General features: G+C 62.4%; 1 protein-coding gene and 1 pseudogene across 1 annotated transcript; one reads left to right on the forward strand and one right to left on the reverse strand.

The window, feature by feature from the left end:
• The first annotated feature begins 170 nt into the window (after positions 1–170).
• LOC130037414 (ectodysplasin-A-like) lies at positions 171–2794 on the forward strand (annotated as a pseudogene).
• Positions 2795–7568: 4774 nt separating this feature from the next.
• On the reverse strand, positions 7569–14227 carry ADPRHL1 (ADP-ribosylhydrolase like 1). Its single transcript, XM_056129817.1, has 7 exons — positions 14014–14227; positions 10549–10713; positions 10323–10448; positions 10082–10222; positions 9181–9308; positions 8213–8345; positions 7569–7808 (listed from the first exon to the last, which is right to left on the reverse strand). The coding sequence occupies exons 1-7, from the start codon at positions 14225–14227 to the stop codon at positions 7651–7653; spliced, it is 1065 nt and encodes a 354-aa protein (XP_055985792.1). The 3' UTR covers positions 7569–7650.
• Between the last annotated feature and the right edge of the window lie 6503 nt (positions 14228–20730).

Raw genomic sequence — 20730 nt, forward strand, 5'->3', positions numbered from 1 at the left:
CCCGTGCCCTGGGCGCCCCTCTCTCCTGCCTGGCTATCTGGGGGGTTCTGGGTGCTGCCTGGTGCTGGTGTGCTGTGACCGGGGGCCGCCCCCACAGCACCCGGCACCTGCCCCCCAGACGGTCTGACCTCACAGGGCACGCAGCTGTCCACCTTCTGCTCCAGTGGGACATGGCAGCTGGTCAGGGCACTGTGTGTGAACGGGTCCTCCACCCCTGACCTGGCCAGTGGCAGGGCCTGGAGCCCGGCCAAGGGCCTCTGCCCAGGCCTCGGTCCCTGCGGGCTACCAGGGCCAGCACGGCCATGTCCTCTGCGAGGGAGGTCGGAGGCCTCACCATGTCCTGGGGCGCCTTCCCCACTGAGCTCTGGTGCCCCCTGTCCCCTCTGCTGCTCAGCCAGGCTAGCCCCCGAGTTGCCCAGCCAGGCTGTGCCTTCCCACACAGAACCCACCCTGGCTGGGGCCACAGCCACCAAACCCCTCTGTGACAGGGCACTGGGTGCCGAGGGCACCTGCACAGCGGGGATGGGTGTCCCTCCAGCTGTGCTGGGTCCCGCAGGTGTCCCCTGAGGTGCGCCGGGTCCCGCAGCTGTCCCCCCAGGTGCACTGGGTCCCGCAGCTGTGCTGGGTCCCGCAGCTGTCCCCCCAGGTGTGCTGGGTCCTGCAGGTGTCCCCTGAGGTGTGCTGGGTCCTGCAGGTGTCCCCCCAGGTGCACTGGGTCCCGCAGCTGTGCTGGGTCCCGCAGCTGTCCCCCCAGGTGTGCTGGGTCCTGCAGGTGTCCCCCCAGGTGCACTGGGTCCTGCAGCAGTGCTGGGTCCCGCAGCTGTCCCCCCAGGTGTGGTGGGTCCTGCAGGTGTCCCCTGAGGTATGCTGGGTCCTGCAGGTGTCCCCCCAGGTGCACTGGGTCCCGCAGCTGTGCTGGGTCCCGCAGCTGTCCCCCGAGGTGTGCTGGGTCCTGCAGGTGTCCCCTGAGGTATGCTGGGTCCTGCAGGTGTCCCCACAGGTGCACTGGGTCCCGCAGCTGTGCTGGGTCCCGCATGTGTCTCCCCAGGTGTGCTGGGTCTCGCAACTGTCCCCCCAGGTGTGCTGGGTCCCGCAGGTGTCCCCTGAGGTGTGCTGGGTCCTGCAGGTGTCCCCTGAGGTGTGCCGGGTACCACAGGTGTCCCCCCAGGTGCGCTGGGTCCCGCAGCTGTGCTGGGTCCCACAGGTGTCCCCTCACGTGTGCTGGGTCCTGCAACTGTCCCCCCAGGTGTGCTGGGTCCCGCAGGTGTCCCCTGAGGTGTGCTGGGTCCTGCAGGTGTCCCCTGAGGTGTGCCGGGTACCACAGGTGTCCCCCCAGGTGCGCTGGGTCCCGCAGCTGTGCTGGGTCCCACAGGTGTCCCCTCACGTGTGCTGGGTCCTGCAACTGTCCCCCCAGGTGTGCTGGGTCCCGCAGGTGTCCCCTGAGGTGTGCTGGGTCCTGCAGGTGTCCCCTGAGGTGTGCCGGGTACCACAGGTGTCCCCCCAGGTGCGCTGGGTCCCGCAGCTGTGCTGGGTCCCACAGGTGTCCCCTCACGTGTGCTGGGTCCTGCAACTGTCCCCCCAGGTGTGCTGGGTCCTGCAGGTGTCCCCTGAAGTGTGCTGGGTCCTGCAGGTGTCCCCTGAGGTGTGCCGGGTACCACAGGTGTCCCCCCAGGTGCGCTGGGTCCCGCAGCTGTGCTGGGTCCCACAGGTGTCCCCTCACGTGTGCTGGGTCCTGCAACTGTCCCCCCAGGTGTGCTGGGTCCCGCAGGTGTCCCCTGAGGTGTGCTGGGTCCTGCAGGTGTCCCCTGAGGTGTGCTGGGTCCTGCAGGTGTCCCCTGAGGTGCACCGGGTCCCACAGGTGTCCCCCTAGGTGTGCTGGGTCCTGCAGCTGTGCTGGGTCCCACAGGTGTCCCCCCAAGTGTGCTGGGTCCTGCAGGTGTGCTGGGTCTCACAGTTGTCCCTCCAGGTGCACTGGGTCCCATAGCTGTGCTGGGTCCCGCAGGTGTCCCCCCAGGTGTGCTGGGTCCTACAGGTGTGCCCCCAGGTGCGCTGGGTCCTGCAGGTGTGCTGGGTCCTGCAGGTGTCCCTCCAGGTGCACTGGGTCCCGTAGCTGTGCTGGGTCCCGCAAGTGTCCCCCCAGCTGAGCTGGATTCTGCAGGTGTCCCCTCAGGTGTACTGGGTCCTGCAGGTGTGCTGGGTCCCACAGGTGTCCCCCCAAGTGTGCTGGGTCCTGCAGGTGTCCCTCCAGGTGCACTGGGTCCCATAGCTGTGCTGGGTCCAACAGGCGTTCCCCCAGGTGCGCTGGGTCCTGCAGGTGTGCTGGGTCCTGCAGGTGTCCCCCCAGATGTGTTGGGTCCCCTGTGTGTCTCCCCAGGTGTGCTGGGGCCCCCTTGTGTCCCCTGAGGTGTGCTGTGGCTGTGGCCCCCGGGTGTGCTGGGGTTCACAGGCGTCTCCTCAACTCCAGGCCCAGTCTTGGCTCTCTGATCATGAGGGTCTGTGTCTGCTCTGAGGGGCACCCCCTGCAGTGTGCTGGGAGTGACTGGCATTTCATGGACCACAGGTGTCTCCCCCGATGTTCTATGACCTGCAGGTGTCCCCCCAGGTATGCTGGGTCCCCCAGGTGTGCCGTGGCCCCCTGGTGTCTCCCCAACTCCAGGCCCAGGCTTGGCTCCCCGACCGTGAGAGTCTGTGTCTGCTCTGAGGGGCACCCCCTGCAGTGTGCTGGGAGCGACTGGCATTTCAGGGATCACAGGTGTCCCCCCAGGTGTGCTGTGTCCTGCAGGAGCCCCAGTAGGCGGGCCCTGTCCCCCAGGTACCCTGGGTTCTGAGAGCACCACGGCAGGTGTGCTCTGTCCTGCAGGTATCCTAACAGTTGTGGGCCCTGCAGGCGCCTCAGCAGGTGTGCTGGACTCGTATAAAACAGCAGGTGCACTGAGCCCGGCAGGTGTGCTGGGACCCACGGGTGGCTCGGCAGGTGCACCGAGTCCCCCAGGTGCCCTGGCAAGTGTGCTGGGCCCCACTGGTTCCTCGGAAGGTGCATTGGGTCCTGCAAGTGTGCTGGGACCCACAGGTGTTCCGGCAGGTGTGCTGGGTGTCCTAGGGGTGCCTGCAGCTCCAGGCCCAGGCGTGGCTCCCTGACCGGGAGGGAGGGAGGCTCCCCCCTGCGGTGTGCTGGGCGCGCGTGGCACTTTGTGGGCCTCAGGGAGCCGGAGGGTCCCGTGCAGGGTCTCCAGGGCAGGCTGCGTGCAGCGCGTGGCCCAAGTGGTCTGCACGCTGGGTGGGGGGATGTGTGTGGCCTGGTCGTCCCTGGGCATCTCCTCCTCTGAGCTGTGATTCGACATAGTGCTCCCCGGTGCTCCCTGGGGGATGGCCGCTGTGTGTTCCCCTCCTGCTGCCCCAGCCCCCGCTGGGTGGGCGGGTCCGGGGGCTACCAGCTCAGGGAGGGCCTCATCCTGGAGGGAGACAGAGGAGGGGGCAGGCTCGGGGACACGGTGGGGCCCTGCGTTGGGGACCCCCAATTCCAGCGAGGCACAGGCGTCACCAGGAGCCACTGCTTGGAGCGTGGGGGCCAGTGAGGACCCCCCAGCCCGCGGGCCCTCCTCTGGCCTGCCCCCCCGGGGCCCCTGCCCTGTGGCGGGTGTTGCACCCCCATTTCCTGTGGGTGCTTGTTGGGGACCCGAGGGCCTCCTCCCGGGTCTGGGGCAGAGCCAGCTCCCGGCGCTGCCCACCACGGTGGCCACGCTGAAGGCCAGCATGGGCTCAGCGGCGCAGGCCAGGATGCGGGTGGGCGGCGTCTGGAAGCATGAGCTGGCCAGGGTGGGGGTATGGAGGAGACGGACTGCAGGCCTGAGCACCCGGGCGGCTGCCCCCGGCTTCGGCCTTGATGCCCCCGGGTGCAGGCAGCCGCTCTGCTCGAACTTCTCCCGCAGCCTGGCCAGTGCAGAGCCCTGCCGGCCTGTGCCCTTGGGCCGTTCCTCAGAAGGCCTCTTCCCGTCTCCCCGCTCCGTGGCTGCCAGCAGCACCCTCAGGATGTGCTTCACGGGGCTCTTCCCTCCGGGCGGGGCCCCCCGGGCCTTCTGGCTGCGGGTCGCCTCCTGGCCATGCCGCGGGCCGCCGGCCCCTGCCTTGGTCTTCTCCAGGAGCTTGTGGATGGTGGCGGCCACCGTGCTGCGGCCGGGCACCTGCTTGTCCTTGGCCGCCAGCCGGCCCACCTCCCGGCTTCTCTTGACCAGAGGCCCCCGGCCAGAGCCCATGAACTTGGCACGCAGGAGCTGGAACCGGGTGGGCTGCGGGAGGGTGTCCTGGGGCTCCGCCAGGCTCGCGGCGGTGCTCGGGGGTGCCCGGGCCTCGCGGTCACTGACGTAGAGCAGCAGGCTGCTCAGGACGGCGTGCAGGGCAGGGCTGCCCACTGCCCGGGCCAGCTTCCGTTTCAGGGCGGCGGCCCCCAGGGCCTCCACACGGCCCCCCGCCGAGCTGGCTGTGGGGCTGTAGGGAGAAACGGCTGTCACAGGCCTGTGCCGACTCCCGGGGTCACCCTGAGCATAGGACAGCTCTGCTGGGCTCCGGTTCCCGGCAGTCTGGCCCGGTTCGTCTCCCCCGTGCCCCTCCGTTGGCCCGTGGTGCCCAGAGCACCAGGACCCCCGCCTTGCTTTCGGATCGTGAGCTCTCAGCGCAGGGCTGACTGCTCACGGACTCAGTGACATTGGTGGTTCTGTCCTGAGCCCTGAGCCCACAATGGCATGAGTGGCCGCGTCCTGGTGGCCTTACACCCGTTGGGGCGGTGTTGCCCAGGGACAGGCACTGGCCCCGTCCGGAGGGAGAAGCTGGGGCCCAGCGTCCACCCTCCGACACCCCCAGCACCCGAAGCTAGCACCCAGTGTGTGGTGCAGGCTGTGGTACTTGTGGTGTGGGTGCCTCGACCCCGGGGGGCACGCAGCCACTGTGCCGGGGGAGGGGGCCCTGCGCACCAGTGTCAGCCCGCCCTGGCCCCATGTCCACTCAGAATGGCTGTGCTCCATGCGGGAGTTCACGGGTGCCGGCGCCCAGTGACCAGCCAACCTTGGGTGGCCTCACCCGGGCGGGAGGGTCCCGGCTGGCATTTCCTGTTGGCCACAAGGGCTGCTGCCGCCAGGGACTTCTAAGGGGAGCCAAGTCCCCACCTCAGTCGGTCTGGAGAGCTGGTGGCCAGGCTGAGGTGGACAAAGACGGGTGAGGTATGGTGGGGAACCTCCTTGGGTAGTTTGCCCTGGGTACTGTCTCTGGGTGCTGGGCCCTGGGTGCTGGTTCTGGGTGCTGGGCCCTGGGTGCTGGCTCTGGGTGCTGTCTCTGTGTGCAGGGCCCTGGGTGCTGTCTCTGTGTGCAGGGCCCTGGGTTCTGTCTCTGGGTGCTGGGCCCTGGGTGCTGTCTCTGGGTGCTGGGCCCTGGGTGCTGTCTCTGGGTACTGGGCCCTGGGTGCTGGCTCTGGGTGCTGGGCCCTGGGTGCTGTCTCTGTGTGCAGGGCCCTGGGTGCTGTCTCTGTATGCAGGGCCCTGGGTGCTGTCTCTGTGTGCAGGGCCCTGGGTGCTGCCTCTGTGTGGAGCTGGCGCGGCCCCTGTCCGTGCCGTCATCACTTCGGCCGGGCCTCCCTGCTGTGCGTGAAGAGCAGTGTCTCCCCTGCGTCTGTGCCCACATAGGAAGTGCTGGTGGGGACTGGCCTTAGCCGTGACACCCCGCAATCAGCATTTGGGAGCCCCCCCTGGGCAGCCTGACACCGGGGATGTGAGAGGCTCGTGGGAGAACACGGCCCCTTCCTGCACAGCTGCCGGGGACCGAGGCCCGCGGCCATCCAGGGTCCCCACACAGTACCAGCCACAGCCTCAGAGAGGAGCCGAGGGAGGTGGGAGTCCAGGGAGGGGGATGCGGCCTCTTACTTCCCTGCTCTGTCCCCCCACTTGGGCCGTGCACCCGTGTGCAGGGTCTGGGAAAGGCGTGGGGCTTAGGGCGCGCACAGCCGCTGCGGGACCCCTCAGATGTAAGCAGCCCACACTGCCCGGGGCTCGGTGGCACGGGGCCCGGATTGTGGGGCAGCGGGCCGGGGTGGGGGCAGGGTGACAGTGGTTCTGGTGGGTCAGGTGTACCGTGAGTGCCAGGAGTGTGGCTGTGGCGCCCACGGCGCCGGGCGTGTCGGGTGTGACCGTGGCATCAGGGATGCTGGGGTAGCCAAGTGCCCTGGCACGGTGTATCGGAGAGGTTGGTTTCAAAGGGTAACAGTGTCAGGTTGGTTGGACGTCGCAGGGGTCCGGAAGTACGAGGTGTAACTGTTAGCAGGGTGTGAGGCGTAGGTGCTGTGAGAGTGGTGTTAGGTGTGAGGGTCAGGGAACTAAGGGGTCTTGGGGGGACACGTGTCTCAGAGGCATCAGGAGTCCAGGAGGGATCAGGGGCAAGGGGACTCGGGGTTCTAGGGGTACCGGGACATAAGGGGGTGGGGCATGGGAGTATTAGGAATATATGAGTTCGGGAGTAGGGGGGTCGGGTCTGAGGGGTCGGAGGTAGGGGGTCAGGGGTCTAAGGGGATCAGTGATTTGGAGAATCGGGAGTCGAAGGGAATTGGCCGTATTGGGGTCAGGGACTGCCTCGGTGGAGTGGGTGTGGCAGGGCGGGCAGGGGAGTGCTCTGGGCGCCCACCCTGGGCAGATGGGCATGGTGGTGTGCATGTGACCCTGACGCTGGGACTCTGCTGGGGGACGTGACTTCGCTGGGCCCTGCACCTGGTCTAGGGTCCTTTGCTTGCTGGGGCTGTGTGTGTGGTGCTGGCGGGGTTGCCGGAGAAAGACCCCCGCGGAACAGGACAGGGAACGGCCCTGTGGGCCAGGGAGCAGCTTGTCACGCTGCCGAGAGCTCGTCACCTCTGCTTCCCACAGTGATGCGTCCAGCAGCCAGGGCTGGCGCAGCCCCTTCCGGCCTGACGGCAGCCCCCTGGGCTCAGCGTGGGGAGTGACAGCATTCAAGCCGGCCTCCTGCCACACCTGAGGGCCCCGCAGGGAGCGGAGGGAGGAGGCCCTGCTCCAGGGTGGTGGGACCCTCACCCAGGGCCTGTGGGGGGTCCCTGCGTAGGAAGTGGGCCCTGCCGGGAGGTGGGGGGCCCTGAGCCATGCCTGTGGCTGGCAGCAGCAGGTTAGCAGGTTATTCTGGAAGGAGCGAGTGCGAGCCAGCGCAGACAGCCCCTGTGTCCCTCGCCTCCTGGCAGTTAGGAGCCCCCGCCAGCTGGCCGAGGCCCGACCCGAAGCTCGCAAGGGCGGTGCCTGCACACTGCGGCCACAGCTTTATTCACGGGCGAGCGCACTGCCGAGCCACGACACGCCTCCACATCAGGCTGAGCGCCGGGTGGGCACAGCCCGGGACCTCCCGTGCGTCCCCTCTGCAACTGCGCCAGGGGGCGAGTCGGAGCTGGCGGCAGGCGGGTCTGCAGAGGTCGTGCGCACGCGGGGCGGGTTAGAGGCGCACGGGGCCGAGGCCTTGCGCTGGGAGGCAGCAGGGGTGCGGCTGAGGCGGCAGATGCAGGCCAGCCCCGCGGGGGCGGGGTTAGGCGGCGTGAGCGGGCAGCGAGCTGGGCAAGGCTGGGCCGGTGGGTGGGGCTGGGCCCCCGGGGTGCAGTGCTGGGCGGGGCGGCAGTTACTTCTCCTCCGTGGACAGGCGGTACAGGGCGGCGCCCAGCTGCTCCAGCTGCACCCGCTGCTCCAGGGCCCCGTACAGGCCCGCGGGGACGGCGTCGCGGCCGTGCAGCAGCCCGAACAGGCAGCCCGCGATGCAGCCGGTGGCACCGCTCTCACCTGCGGGCAGCAGGGCGCGCGGTCACGGCACACCATGACCCCAGTGACCGCGAATGCCCCGAGCCCGCTGTCTCTGCCTCCAGCCCGCCCCTGCGCCCGCCGCCTCTCCCCTGCGCCGTTCCCTCTTCCTGGACCCTTCGACCCCTAACGCCCCTGGCCCTCCCCGCCCCCTCCACCCCTGCACTGTCCTGCCATCTCCCCTTCCCGCTGCCCTCTCTCCCTGTGCCCCCCTCCTGTCTGACGGAGGGCACAGCCCAGCGCCCGGACTTGCTCCAAGCCCGTCCTGCCGCAGGTGCCCGGGGGCCGGGTCCCCCACCCCAGTCTGGGCCGCAGCCTCAGGCCCTGTGCTCTGGGGAGTCTCGGAGTGTCGGGGGGCTACCCCCACCGAGGCCGCCCATTCTCACCTCCGTGGAACATGGCGCGCTCGCACAGCTCTGTCCAGCTGTCCCCAGCCCCTAGGAGCGCGTCGTACGCAATCATGGGGGCATCGTGTCCCCGCCGTCCACCGCGACCTTCCGAACTCCATTTCTTGTAGGTCTGGAGGGAGAGCCGTGCCTCAGTGCTACCGGGTGCCGGGAGCCCAGCAGGGCCTGGCACCCTCCCCTGCCCGCAGCACCTGTGGGCTCCAGCCAGGTGCAAGGAAGCAGGAAGGACCTGAGTGAGGGTCAGCCCAGGGGACAGCCTTTGCAGGTGACATGTGTGACAGAGGGGGAGAGGACAGGAGACAGACTGACAGGACGGGGCGCCCGGGCCCCCTGCAGCTCAGACTCTGGGTTGTGATAGGCCAGTTTATGGTACATCGTGACCACTGAAGAGCTTTATCTTCCCGCACTCGGGGGAGGCCCAGGAAAGGGAGATGGAAGGGCTGCAGGAAGCAGCTCAGAGGAGAAGGTGCGCCCTCCTTCCCGACGCATGGAAGGCAGCATGTGATGGCTGGAGCTGGAGCAGCCGCCTTGCGTGGAGGCATGCCTGCTGTAGGCTGACTCCCGGCAGGATGAGCCCCACCTCTCCCCCAGGGCCTGGAGTGCTGCGCCATCCTTTCCGCACAGACTTTCTGCCTCTCGCCCAGATGGGCCATAGTTCTGATGGGTCTCGTCTCTACTGACACGATCCCTTGGACTCTCAGCCAGTCTAGGGCATTTTCATACGAGGCCCGGTGGTCCGCGTGACTCTGGTCTCCTCCCTGGGCCCAGCAGGAAGACATAAGAGGGACCAACCTCCCGTGCTGCAGTCAGAGCGCGCGGGGAAGGTGACGGCCCCCTGTCCTCCCACGGGCCCCTGGCACAGCTCCTTCCCTGCGGGGCCACGGCAGCCAGGCTGTCCGCGTGGGCTCTGGGCGCGCAGGTCCTCCCCGCCTGTCCGCCCGGCTCACCTTGTCTCTCTCCTCGGCGTCGTAGTGCTCGGGGAAGACAGCCTCGTTCCCCGTGTCCTCGCTGATGTGTCTCTCCTCCAGGTAAAACTGCCATTTGGCCTCGAAGTAAAACCAGTGCTCCTGGTACTCTGCTTGGGAGAAGTGGGCAGGTGAGGCCAGCACTGGGCCGGGAGCCCTGGGCGGGGGACGCTGGGCAAGTGTGATGTGAGTGGAGGCCGTGCAAGCCCCCGAGTGCTGGACTCCTGCTCCTCCTGTGCTGAGGAGTGCGGGTGCCACAGCGGGGGCCTGCACCCGTCCATCTGCCGGGGGAGGGGCCCTGCACTGAGTAGCGCAGCCCGAGGGTGGCCCTGGGACGGCTGGCAGGGGCTGGCGCGGTGCCGAGGCTGGGGACCCTGCAGGTGCCCCCAGACTGGTGGCTTTGCTGCTGACTGGCTTGAGGCCTTGGAGTCGCTGGGCCAGCCCTGGGCCCTGCTTCGCCTGAAGCGGTCTGATGCTGCTGGGCTGGGCGTGGCGTGGCCGGGAAGGAAAGGCCCAGAAGGTCTCGGAACTCCAGGCCACCGCGCTGAGGCTCCTGCAGTGCTGGCCCCTCCCCGTGGGCGCCCCTGAGTGCCCCTCCTTGGGCCGCCTGGGGCGGAGGCTGACCGCCCTGCTGTGCACGGCCACGTCGGAGCCCCCGACAGCTCGAGCAGGCTGTGTGTGTCTGTGTCCGTGTGAGTGTGGGTTTGTGCTTTTGTGTGGGTGAGTGGGTGTGAGCCTATGTGGGCGGGTGTCTGTCTGTGAGTGTGTGTGTGTCAGCATGTGTGCGTGTGCATTCGTGTGAGCGTGTGTGCTAGCGTGTGTGCACACGCGTGCGCGGGTGGGGGCTGCCCACCCGTGGCCTTCCCGGGGCGGGCGGCCTCACCTGCCAGGTGCCGGATGCTCCGCCTGCAGTACTCCTCGGCCAGGGGCACCGAGCGCAGCATGTCCCTGCCCCAGCGGGCCAGCGGCTTCCCTTGCGCCGCGTAGGAGGCGAACAGGGCGGTGCACAGGGACCCCAGGAACCCTGCGGGCGGGAGGGGAGGGGCGGGGCCTGAGGGCGGGGCGGGGCGGGCCTGGCCTCGCCCGGCCCCCTGCGGCCCGCGGGCTCCTCCGCGCCCACCTACCTGTCGGGTGGTTGTGGGTCATCCGCCCGCACTCCACGCTCACCTCCACCAGCGTGTGCAGCCGTGCCGGCTGCCAGTAGCGCATGCCGATGCACATGGCCTTGGTGGCCGCCCCGAAGCCCGAGCCTGCGAGACAGAGGGCCGGCCTGCGAGGCCGCTCGCCTCCCTGCCGGCCGGCCCTCGGACCTGCCCCCTCCCCGCGGGCCCCTCCTCCCCCCGCCCTCACCCCTCTCGTTGAAGGGCGTGTGCCAGGCCAGCAGGTGATTGTGCGGCTTCAGCTGGGCGCAGCCTTGCGCGGTGGCAGGGTCTGCCTGGCGTTGTGGGAGCTTCTCCAGGATTTCCACGTAGCGCGTCACCATCTCGCGGTACAGGTCATCCAGGCACCAGTAGTCTGGGGTGGGGTGGGGTGTCCCATGAGGAAAGTTCTGGAGCCTTCAGCTCCGGCAGGAGCCCCGTGCCTGGGCCCCCGCGGGAGCAGGGCTGACCTCGCGCCCCAGCGCAGGGTGGGCGCCGGCCAGAGCAGCCCAGACCTGCCCCGCCGCCTCCCTGTGCCGCGGCTTCTCCCCAGGCGAGGGCCCACAGGCCGGCAAGGCAGTCCTGAGCCTTCTGTGACCCCAGGCCACGGGCCTCTGAGCCCGTCCCGGCAGGGGACTGCGAGGCACCATCCTGCACACGTTCAGTAGGTTCTGTCTGGTCCTGCCCCTTGTGCAGAGTTGGGGGCAGGGGCCTCAGCCTCCCACCCTGGGCTGCAACAGGTGGGTGCTGCGGGCACAGAACCCAACTCTGGGGCGGGCGTGTGTGGCAGGGGCTGGCATGCACCCGAACATGCAGGCTTGTGCCTCGGGGTGACAAGAACCTGAACGGGCTCTGCCTGAGGGTGGAATGGGAAGCAGCTGCCGACACCCGCACGGGCCCTTTTCCTCCGAAATCGCTTTTGCCCCGAGGGGAGCCCCTCTGAGCAAAGTGACACGAGCTCCTGTGTCAGGGGCCCACGCCTGCACACACATACACGTGCACGCACAGGATTCACGGGCACCCAGGCACGTGCATACAGACAAGAGGCACATTTGTACATACACCAACGCACAAGGTGACCCATACACATGCACACGCAGGCACACAGTGCACACGCGTCCATGCACACAAGCGCGCGCACAGTGCCCATATACATGTACACATGCACCCACGCACGTAGACACACATGCATCCACACACAGACAGGCACAATGCACATGTACCTACGCACCCATACACCGAGGTACACACAACGCACATGTACACAGGCACACATGTACATGTGTATATGAACCATCCACACTGAACAGACAGACACACAGTTCGCATGTACACCAGGCACTTCCATGTGCACACTCAGGCACACAGCGCACCAGTACGTGTACACACGCACCCAGACAAAGAGCACATGTGGGCACAAGGAGTGCTCCTTTGAATGTTCCCATACGTACAGGCAGCACTGCTCAACGTACAGACGCATCCATACATGTGTGCGCATGCAAGCACAGTGTTCATGTATGTGTACACACGTACCCATATGCACATGCAGACACTCACATTGCTCACTTGCATGATCCTATACATACTGGCACATACTGCTCACACGTAAAAGCACCCATACCCGTGTGCACATGCAGGCACAGTGTTCGTTTCCATACACGCTGGCACAGAGTTCACAGGTACAGATGCCCTCATACAAGTGCAGACACAGGCACACGGTGCACATGTACACGTGCACCCATACACACCTTCACAGACAGGCGCAGACAGTGCTCATGCACACATGCATGTACACAAGGCGCAGATCTACACAAGGCACGAATGTACAGACATGCATGTGCACGTGTGTGCACACTTCGCATGTAATACACACCCGCGTGCACATAGACCCCACATGACATGAACACACACCCACAAGGCATGCACATGGGTGCTCATACCCACACACCCGTGTATGCCACACACATGTACACACCTGCACATACACGCAGGAACATGTGTGCAAAACCCGAACACGCTGTAGAGCCTGGCAGCTGGGCTCAGCGGTCCCCTGTGAGACAAGGGGGCTGGTGGCTCTGAGGCCCTCACGCCACAGGTATGAACACCTGCCTTAACCCAGAGCCCCTGCCTCCGGATGCCCTGAGCACATGCAGGTGAGGAGGGGTGAGCGCGTCACCAGGAAACAGTGTGGAGCCCCACAGGGAGCCTGGCAGGCATTGGGGCCCCCTTGGACACATCCTTGCCCCCACAGGGAGGCAGTGAGTGAGCGTTCCCTCCCCGGACACCTGCTCACCCCTCTGGTACTGCTCCTTGCGGACACCACTCCAGCCCCACTCCTGGACACTAACCCTGTTCCAGGCCTCCCCTGGGGCTGGTGTGTTCAAGTCTGGCCCACTCCGGGAGTTGGCCTGCCAGCGGTGGAAGGGACTGTGGCCCACGGGCCCCAGTGGGTCTGCCTGTGCTGGACTTTGGGGCAGAGGCAGTACCAGGACATGGGCCAGCCTGGGTCACAGTGTGGCCTGGCCTGGTGAGCAACTTCGTGCCTTTGTCTGGAGTAAGGTGCAGTGTGTGTGTGTGTGTGTGTGTGTGTGTGTGTGTAGGTTGTCCAGGGATGTGAGGGGGCATGTGGCATGTTTGGGGGATGCATCGGGTTGCAGGGATGTGTGTGTGAGTGAGTGTGGGGGGATGGAAGGGTGTGAGTGCAGAAATGGGGTTTTCCAAGGATATGTGTGTGTGCAGGGGTGTGTGAATGTGTGTGATTGTGAGTGTGTTGACTGTGTGTGTGTCATTGCCAGTGATTTGAGTGTGTGTATGTAGGGGGCATGCAGGAGGATCCCGTGAGATCAGAACAGCATGCAGCCACCTCCACCTGCCTGTGGGTCCCGTGGTCAGTGTGCCAGGTGTCGGCCAGTGTCCCCTCCTGCACATGTGGCTGCCAAGAGCAGCTCCTTCTGCAAGTCTGTGCAGAGGGGACCCCCTCCCCTCTCGCTTGTGGTGCAGTGACCGTCCTGGGGACCCCCTGGAGTGGAGCCTTCTGCAGGGCTCAGCGGCAGGAGAGAGATGCAGCCAGGCAGTCGGCACACGCGTGCGGGTGACAGGGCCGGGCCACTGTAGCAGAGGGGCAGTGCTAAACCAGGGAGCAGGTCATCGTCAGCAGGACACCTGATCCTGCTGTCCTCAGCTGCGCCCTCCTGCCGCCTGGGGCCCAGTGGGCCGGTGCATTCCTCAGCGGTGACCGCAGAGCTAACCCTGGAGCGGCACTTCCCAGCGAGGGCCCAGGAGGGCTGAGCGCAGGTACACACGCGGGCTGAGCCCGGGTGCACGTACCCGCCGTCCCGGGACCCTGTGCAGTCTGGGTCTTTCCGGCCTCCAGCCAGCCCGGCACTCTGGGTTCCTGAGTTCCTCCCCTCTCTGGCAGACGCCTCTGGGTGCAGCTGTGCTCAGGCTTCCCTGGATGGCAGAGACCGCAGCAAGCCACCGGCCCCCAGGGGTGCAGAGCCCAGGTGCCCCCTCCTGTGCTCCCTGGGGGTAGCGCCGAGGCTCCTGTGGGGAGCCACGGAGTGCCACTGAGCCCAGCCTCGGAGACAGAGCCCGGGTCCCTGTGGTGCAGTTGGGATGCGGCAGTGAGCCCGAGAGCTGTGAGCAGCGGCCCCCCGCGCCCGCCGCCCGCCCTTACCTGTGGTGAGCGCCGCAGCCGTGGCCATGTGCATGATGGTGTTCTCGCTCACCGGCCAGGTCTCTGGGGACAGCACCAGGTGGTCCAGCCCTCCGAGGCGCTGCAGCTCGTCCTGGGCCCTGCCTCCCCCCGCGCTGCTCTCAGGGCGGGCGTTCCTGCAGCCCAGGGCATCCCCCACGCCCCCAAGCAGCATCGCAGCCTGGAACGCCTCCATAGCCGGCAGCAGCTCGAGCCCCGCGCCGCAGCCGCTGTCCTGGCCAGAGCGGCCGTCAGCTGCCCACAGAGGCCGACAGCCCCGCCTGCCCTCCGGAGCCTCCAATGGGAGCCTGGCCCTGGGGTCACCCCCTCGGTGTGGCTGGAGTGTGGCCGTCCTCCTCAGCCAGCCTCCTGGGGCTGTCCCAGCCCTCCACGCTGGCCCTGCCCTCTCTCAGTTATACTGACACCCCTGCACACCAGGACCACGCCAGGGCCACTCGCGAGGCCCCAGTGTCGCCTGGACCTCAACCCTGCACTCCCACCTAGACAAAGACTGCTGGGCCCCGGCCGCCAAGCGCACCCAGCTCGCCCCGAGATGGACGGGTCCTGTGGCTCCCTCACACCCCATCAGGAGGGAGAGGTTGCATGTGCACAAGCCCTTTCTCCCGGGCCCAGAGAGCACAGGGTTAAGGTGCTTGCCTGTCCGGTGGCCAGCCGCTGTCCACCCCAGGCACCCATGTGGCCTCTTGGGCACCGCCGAGAGCAGCTTCTCCAGAGCCTGGTGCAAAGGGACCCCGTGGGCCTGCCCGGTCTGGGCACTCGCTCCCGCCCACGCCCAGGTCGGTTCCTGCACAGGTCTGGTCAGCTCTGTGCTGGCCCCCCCAAGTGGGCTGTGTCCCCCTCACGCAGCACCCGGGCAGGGGTCCACACTGCACCCGTGCTGTGCTGGGGGATCTCCACAGTGCGCCAGGCAGAGCCACGCGGCACCTCACCACGGCTCCACAGGCACCTGGGGGGGGCGTCCCCAGCACAGAGCGCCCCAAAGGCCCAACACGGACCTTCCAGGAGGCGTTTCTGCCCACACCCCCTTCCTTGCACCCTCTCCCCTCAGTCCCTCACACAGAGCACCAGGTTTTAACGGTATTTTACGATTAAATCACCATGAGATAAGTTAAAAGGTGTTCAGGACTGAGTTTCAGTCGTGCAGGGTTCAGGGACGCCACACGTGAGGGAGAATGTGCCAGGTCTGTTGGTGTGTCCGGGGTCTCTTGGTACGATGCATTCACCTCCCCGTCCCCGGTGGAGGAATGAAGAGACGGGGACCACAGACTGCTGGTCAAATGGCCAGTTCAATTCAGAACCAAATAACATTGTTGTGGAGAATCTGAGGGGGTTCGAGGTACAGGTCTGCATGTAGGCGTGGCTCATCATTTAGGGGTAAAGCGTTTCGACAGAGGTAATTCTTCGGGGGGATTAACTCAAGGAGATGCTCTGTGTCCCGGGTGACAGTCCATCTATATTGCTTTTTTCTTTCCCTTGCTACTAGTGCTTTTTCTTTTTTCTTGTTGGGTCACACCAGCGATGCTCAGGGGTTACTCCTGGCTCTGCGCTCAGGAATTAGCCCTGGTGGTGCTCAGGGGACCATATGGGATGCCGGAAATCGAACCCGGGTCGGCCGCGTGCAAGGCAAACGCCCCACCCGCTGTGCTATTGCTCTTGCCCCTGCTAGTGCATATTAAACGGTTAAGTTTCCTTCTTATTAGTATGTACAGTTATTTGGATAAACACAGTAAGAAATATGGATTCCAAACCTTAGTTCTCTGGGCTCCACGAGCAAGCACGGCTTTTACCGTAAAGCCCAGACTAAGTTCTCAGGCCAGTTTAGCATTTCCTACCCCAGAGGGTCCAGTCTTTTAGACCATTACGGGCTGTATCTAGACTGTGCTTTATGATTTCTAGACTGTTCCATAGAGAAGCCAGGGTGGCTTTGCTACTTGCCCTGGGTCTTTCTGGAGATCCTCCGGTGGGACTCAGCTTTTGGGGGTGTTGGGAACTACAGCAACTGAAGCCTGAGTCAAGTGATCACGACGAGTGCCCAGGAGTAGGTCTATTTCAGAGTCAATCAACTCCCAGGCATCAGGAGCACAGCATTAACGGCATCTCTGTTTAAGCAAAGAACACTGCTCTCAAGCAAAATATGGAGAGGTTATAGGAGAAAGAGAAAAGCCCGTAATTCACCACAGACACAGAGTCCAGAGTCACCAGAAGGTTTGACTTCATTAGTAACCAAGCTTGACTTGGGGGAATTAGTAGCTGCCAGAATGGGAGGTGAAGCATGAAGGAAAAGTTAAACTCAGGGGATTAGAGTGCTCCGAAGAGCACTGTGAGCTTCTCTGGTGGGGAGGAAAAGGGGCAGTTCACTGATGAAGCCCCAAACCCTTGGGGTTAATATTCAACACTTCACCAGAGTTTGTTTTCTACCATCAGCGTCCCCAGTTTCCCTCCATCCCTCATTTCCCTCTCTCCCTCCCTCTCTCTCTCTCTCTCTCTCTCTCTCTCTCGCTGCTGCTTTTGCTGCTGCTTCTGTTCTTTTCAGACACTCTGGTTTGCAGTGCTCTTACCGAAAGGTCATCACGTATGTCATTTTACCCCCTTCCGGTGCTCATTTCTTGTCCAGAGTGACCATTTCCAACTATCATTGTCACAGTGGTCCCTTCTCTGTCTTAACTGCACTCGCCCCACAAGCTTCCTACCGTGGACCGGCCTCCAGGCCCTCGTTTCTACTGCCTTTGAGTATTAGTTCTATCCCGCAAATGAGGGCAACCATCCTATGTCTGTCCTTCTCCCTCTGACTCAGCACGATACTCTTCAGATCCATTCATGGATAAGGAAATTTCATGACTTGGTTTTTCCTGGTGGCAACGTAGTATTCCACTGTTTTGAGGTACCATCGTTTCTTTATGCAGTTGTCTGTTCTTGGCAGTTGATTCTGCTTCTCCAGATTCTGGCTATTGTGAACAGTGCTGCAATGAACTCAAGAATGTAGATGGCTTTTCTGCATTTTTTTTCTTTTTGGGTCACACCCGGCGTTGCACAGGAGTTACTCCTGGAGGTGCCCATGGGGACCATATGGGATGCTGGGAATTGAACCCGGGTCGGCCGCGTGCACGGCAAACACCCTGCCCGCTGTGCTATCGCTCCAGCCCCTGCATTGTGTTTTTTGACAATTAGAGCATATTCCCAAGAGTAGTATCGCTGGGTTATATGGAAGTTCAATTTCAAGGTTTTTAAAAAATTTCTTCCCATACTTTATCTCAAACACAGCAGTTTATAATTCCACCACCACTGTCACCTTCCCTCCAACATTGTTTTTTTTAAGTTTTGTTTCTTATGGAATGTCCTTACTGTTTCCCAGAAAGGCTGGACCAGTCAGCATTCCCATCAGCAGTGAATGAGTCTTCATTTCTCCCTGCATCCATGCCAACACTTCTTTGTGGTGTGTGCCTGTCTCTGTGAAACGAGATGATATCTGTGTTTTGATTTGCATCTCTCTAAGTGATGTGGAGCGTTTTTTCATGTGCATTTTGGCCATTTATATTTCTTCATTGAGTAAGTTTCTGTTCATTTATTCTCCAGCTTTTGGATAGGGTTGGATGTTCTTGTAAGTGCTGCCAGTGCCTTATAGATCTTGGATATTAACGCCTCATCAGATGAGTGTGGGTAGATAATTTTTCCCATTGCATGGGCTGCCTGTGTATCCTAGCTGTCGTTTTTTAGTTTAATGTAATCGCATTCATTTATCCTCGCTTCCACTTGCTTGGTCAGTGATGTTTCTTCCTGATAATGCTTTTAGCTTCAGCGTGATGGAGAGTTCTCCCTATGTTTTCCTCTTTGTACCTCACGGATTCGCACATGATATCAAAGTCTTTATTTTGATTTGACTTTTGTGCATGGTGTTAGAAAGAAGTCAGAGTTGTTGTTGTTGTTCTTCTTCTTCTTCTTTTTCCACTTCATATTTTTTGTTCCTTTATCAAAGATGAATTGATCATATACCCGAGGGCCGTCTCAGGATATTCAACTCTATTTAATTGATCTGAGGGTCTCTATTCCAGTGCCATGATGTTTTAATTACCGCCACTTTGTTCTCTCTCTCTCTCTCTCTCTTTCTCTGTTTTGTTTTCGGGCCATACTTGGTGGTGCTCAGGGGTTACTCCTGGTTCCACACTCAGGAGTTACTCCTGGCGGTGCGCGGGGAATCATATGGAGTGCTGGGGACTGAACCTGGGTCGGCCAAGTGCAAGGCAAGTGCCCTGCCTGCTGTCCTATCACTCTGGTCCAAATTACTGTCACTTTGTCATACAGTTTGATGCTGGGGAAAATGAAGCCTCCCATCTTCTTTTCTTCAAGGGTTACTTTAGCTTTTCAGGGTGGGGGTGGGGTGTTGTTCCAGTGAGTTTCGGGAGTGTTTGATCAGTTCTTTGGAAAATGTCATGGGTATCCTTATATGGGACTGTGTTGAATCAGTACGGTGCTTTGGCGGAGTACTGCCATTGTAATGATGTTAACCTCCTGATCCACAAGCAGGGCGTGTGTTTCCATTTCCTCATGCCCTTTTTATTTCTTGAAGTGGGAGTTGTAGTTTGCTTTTGTAGATCTTTCACCTCTTTAAGTCAGCTAATTCCCAGGTACTTGATTTTCTGAAGCACAATTATGAATGGGATTGTTTTTTCCCTTTAAAAATATTTCTTCTCTTTCATTATTTGTGTATAGGGAAGCCACGGACTTATGCTTATTAGTTTTATAACCTGCCACTTTGCTATACAAGTCTATTATTTCTAGGAGTTTTTTTTTTTTGTAGTCTTTAGGCTTTTCTAAATATGGCATCAAGTCATCCACAAATAGTAAGAGCTTGGCATCTGCCTTTCCTCTCTGGATGTCTTCTGGGCATTTTTATAGGGCCACAACGGAGCAGAGGACAGCAGGTGCTCTGCCTCCGGAGTGACCTCCAACCCCAAACAATCACCTTCCCCTTTGGTCTGGTTTGGGGTCCACGCCCCGTAGTGCTCAGGGGCTACCCCGGTCCTGTATGTGGGGGACCACGTGATGTGGGGAAGGAGTTGGGTTCCAGTCACTGAGCTCTCCAACCTCGAAAACCAGCTGACAGCACAGTTGTTCCCGAGCTGTGCTAGGTGTGACCCTACAGGACGGTGCACCAGAGTATATGGGGTCTAATTTTACAACTCAGCATAAAAGTTGCAAAACGATCCAGTGACTGTTATGCTGAGCGAGTGTCAGGAGATTGACAGACACAGAATGCTCTTCCTTGTACGTGCACAGCAAGGGGCAGCAAGTGCTCAGAGGTGGTCTTGAGTAGGAGACTGGGGTGGGGCAGGAGAGTGAGGGTCTGGGGGAGGGTGGCTGGCGGAATGCTTTTACGAAGCCCTGCCTTTACCAGTATTATACATCAAGGAACCTAAAATAAATTCTTTTTTGATTTTTTTGGGTCCCCCCCACAGTGATGCTGAGGGGTTACTCCTGGAGTAACTCAGGTATTCAGAACAGGCACTCAGGAATCACTCCTAGCGGTGCTTGGGGGACCCTATGGGATGTTGGTAATCGAACCCAGGTTGGCTGCATGCAAGGCAAACGCCCTACGGGCTGTGCTATCGCTCCAGCCCCCTAAAATGAAAAAAAAAATCATTGAATGTCCTGGGGCCAGAGTGATGAGACAGCATGGAGGGCGCGTGCCTGGTGTGCGACTCACCCAGGTTCAATCCCTAAGGTCCCTTGAGCACCTCCAGGAGTGATTCTTGAGTGCAGAGCCAGGAGTAACCCCTGAGCATTGCTGGGTATGACCCCCACCCCCCGGAAAAAGCAAAAATAAAATTATCGTAAGCCCCCTCCCCCCTCCCCCCCCCCCCACCCCGCGGAGCCCTCCAAGGGTCTGAGCCAGCTGGTGCTTATCTGTGCCGGCGTTTGTTTTCCATTTTTGGACTTTGCTCTTGCCTCCCTGCAGCCCTGGGCAGGTCCTCGTCCCACTGCCCCGTCCAGCACATGCCCCCGCAGTGCTCCGCCCCTCCGGCCTGTCTCCTGGGGGCTGCATGCTCTTCCACAGCCTTGGGCCCCCGGGCTCCCCGGCTGCTCCCACGGGCCGTTCACCCGACACGGTGGCAGCTCCTCGAGGCTCTGCTGGGCACAGCCTGTCTCCATGGCATCTTTGAGGGGTGGGTGTGGACAAGCCCCAGGAATGTGCCAGCTGTCATTAGGGAGAAGGACACTCTGCAGAGCTGTCATCCGGCGGGCTAGCTGACAGCACCCAGACGGGCTGTCAGCACTGCTGGGACACGCTGCCCTGCTGCACACCCTGGCAGAACAGGACAGTCGGCGAGTTTCAGGGAGGACGGGGCCGTGGACAGCTCCCTGCAGGGCAGGAGGGGTGGGGCAGGATGAGGGGACAACCCTCGGGGTCACTATCAGCTTATTAGCTCAAAGCCTAAGGGAGGGGCCAGGGCACAGCAGGTAGGCCGTTTGCCTTGCATGTGGTCCACCAGGGTTTGAGCCCTGGCAATCCCATAGGGTCCTCGAGCTCTCTGAGTGCAGAACCAGGGGTAACCCCTGAGCATTACCCCCCCAAAAAAAAAGCAAAAAAAAAATTCACAAAAACAAAAAACAAAACCAAAGCCTAAGTGAAACAAATACACAAATGTGTGAATTTATATACAATATTCAATAGTTTAAAGC

This window comes from Sorex fumeus, unplaced genomic scaffold (genome assembly GCF_029834395.1).
Source record: "Sorex fumeus unplaced genomic scaffold, SorFum_2.1 ptg000072l, whole genome shotgun sequence".
NCBI classification, from domain to species: domain Eukaryota; kingdom Metazoa; phylum Chordata; class Mammalia; order Eulipotyphla; family Soricidae; genus Sorex; species Sorex fumeus.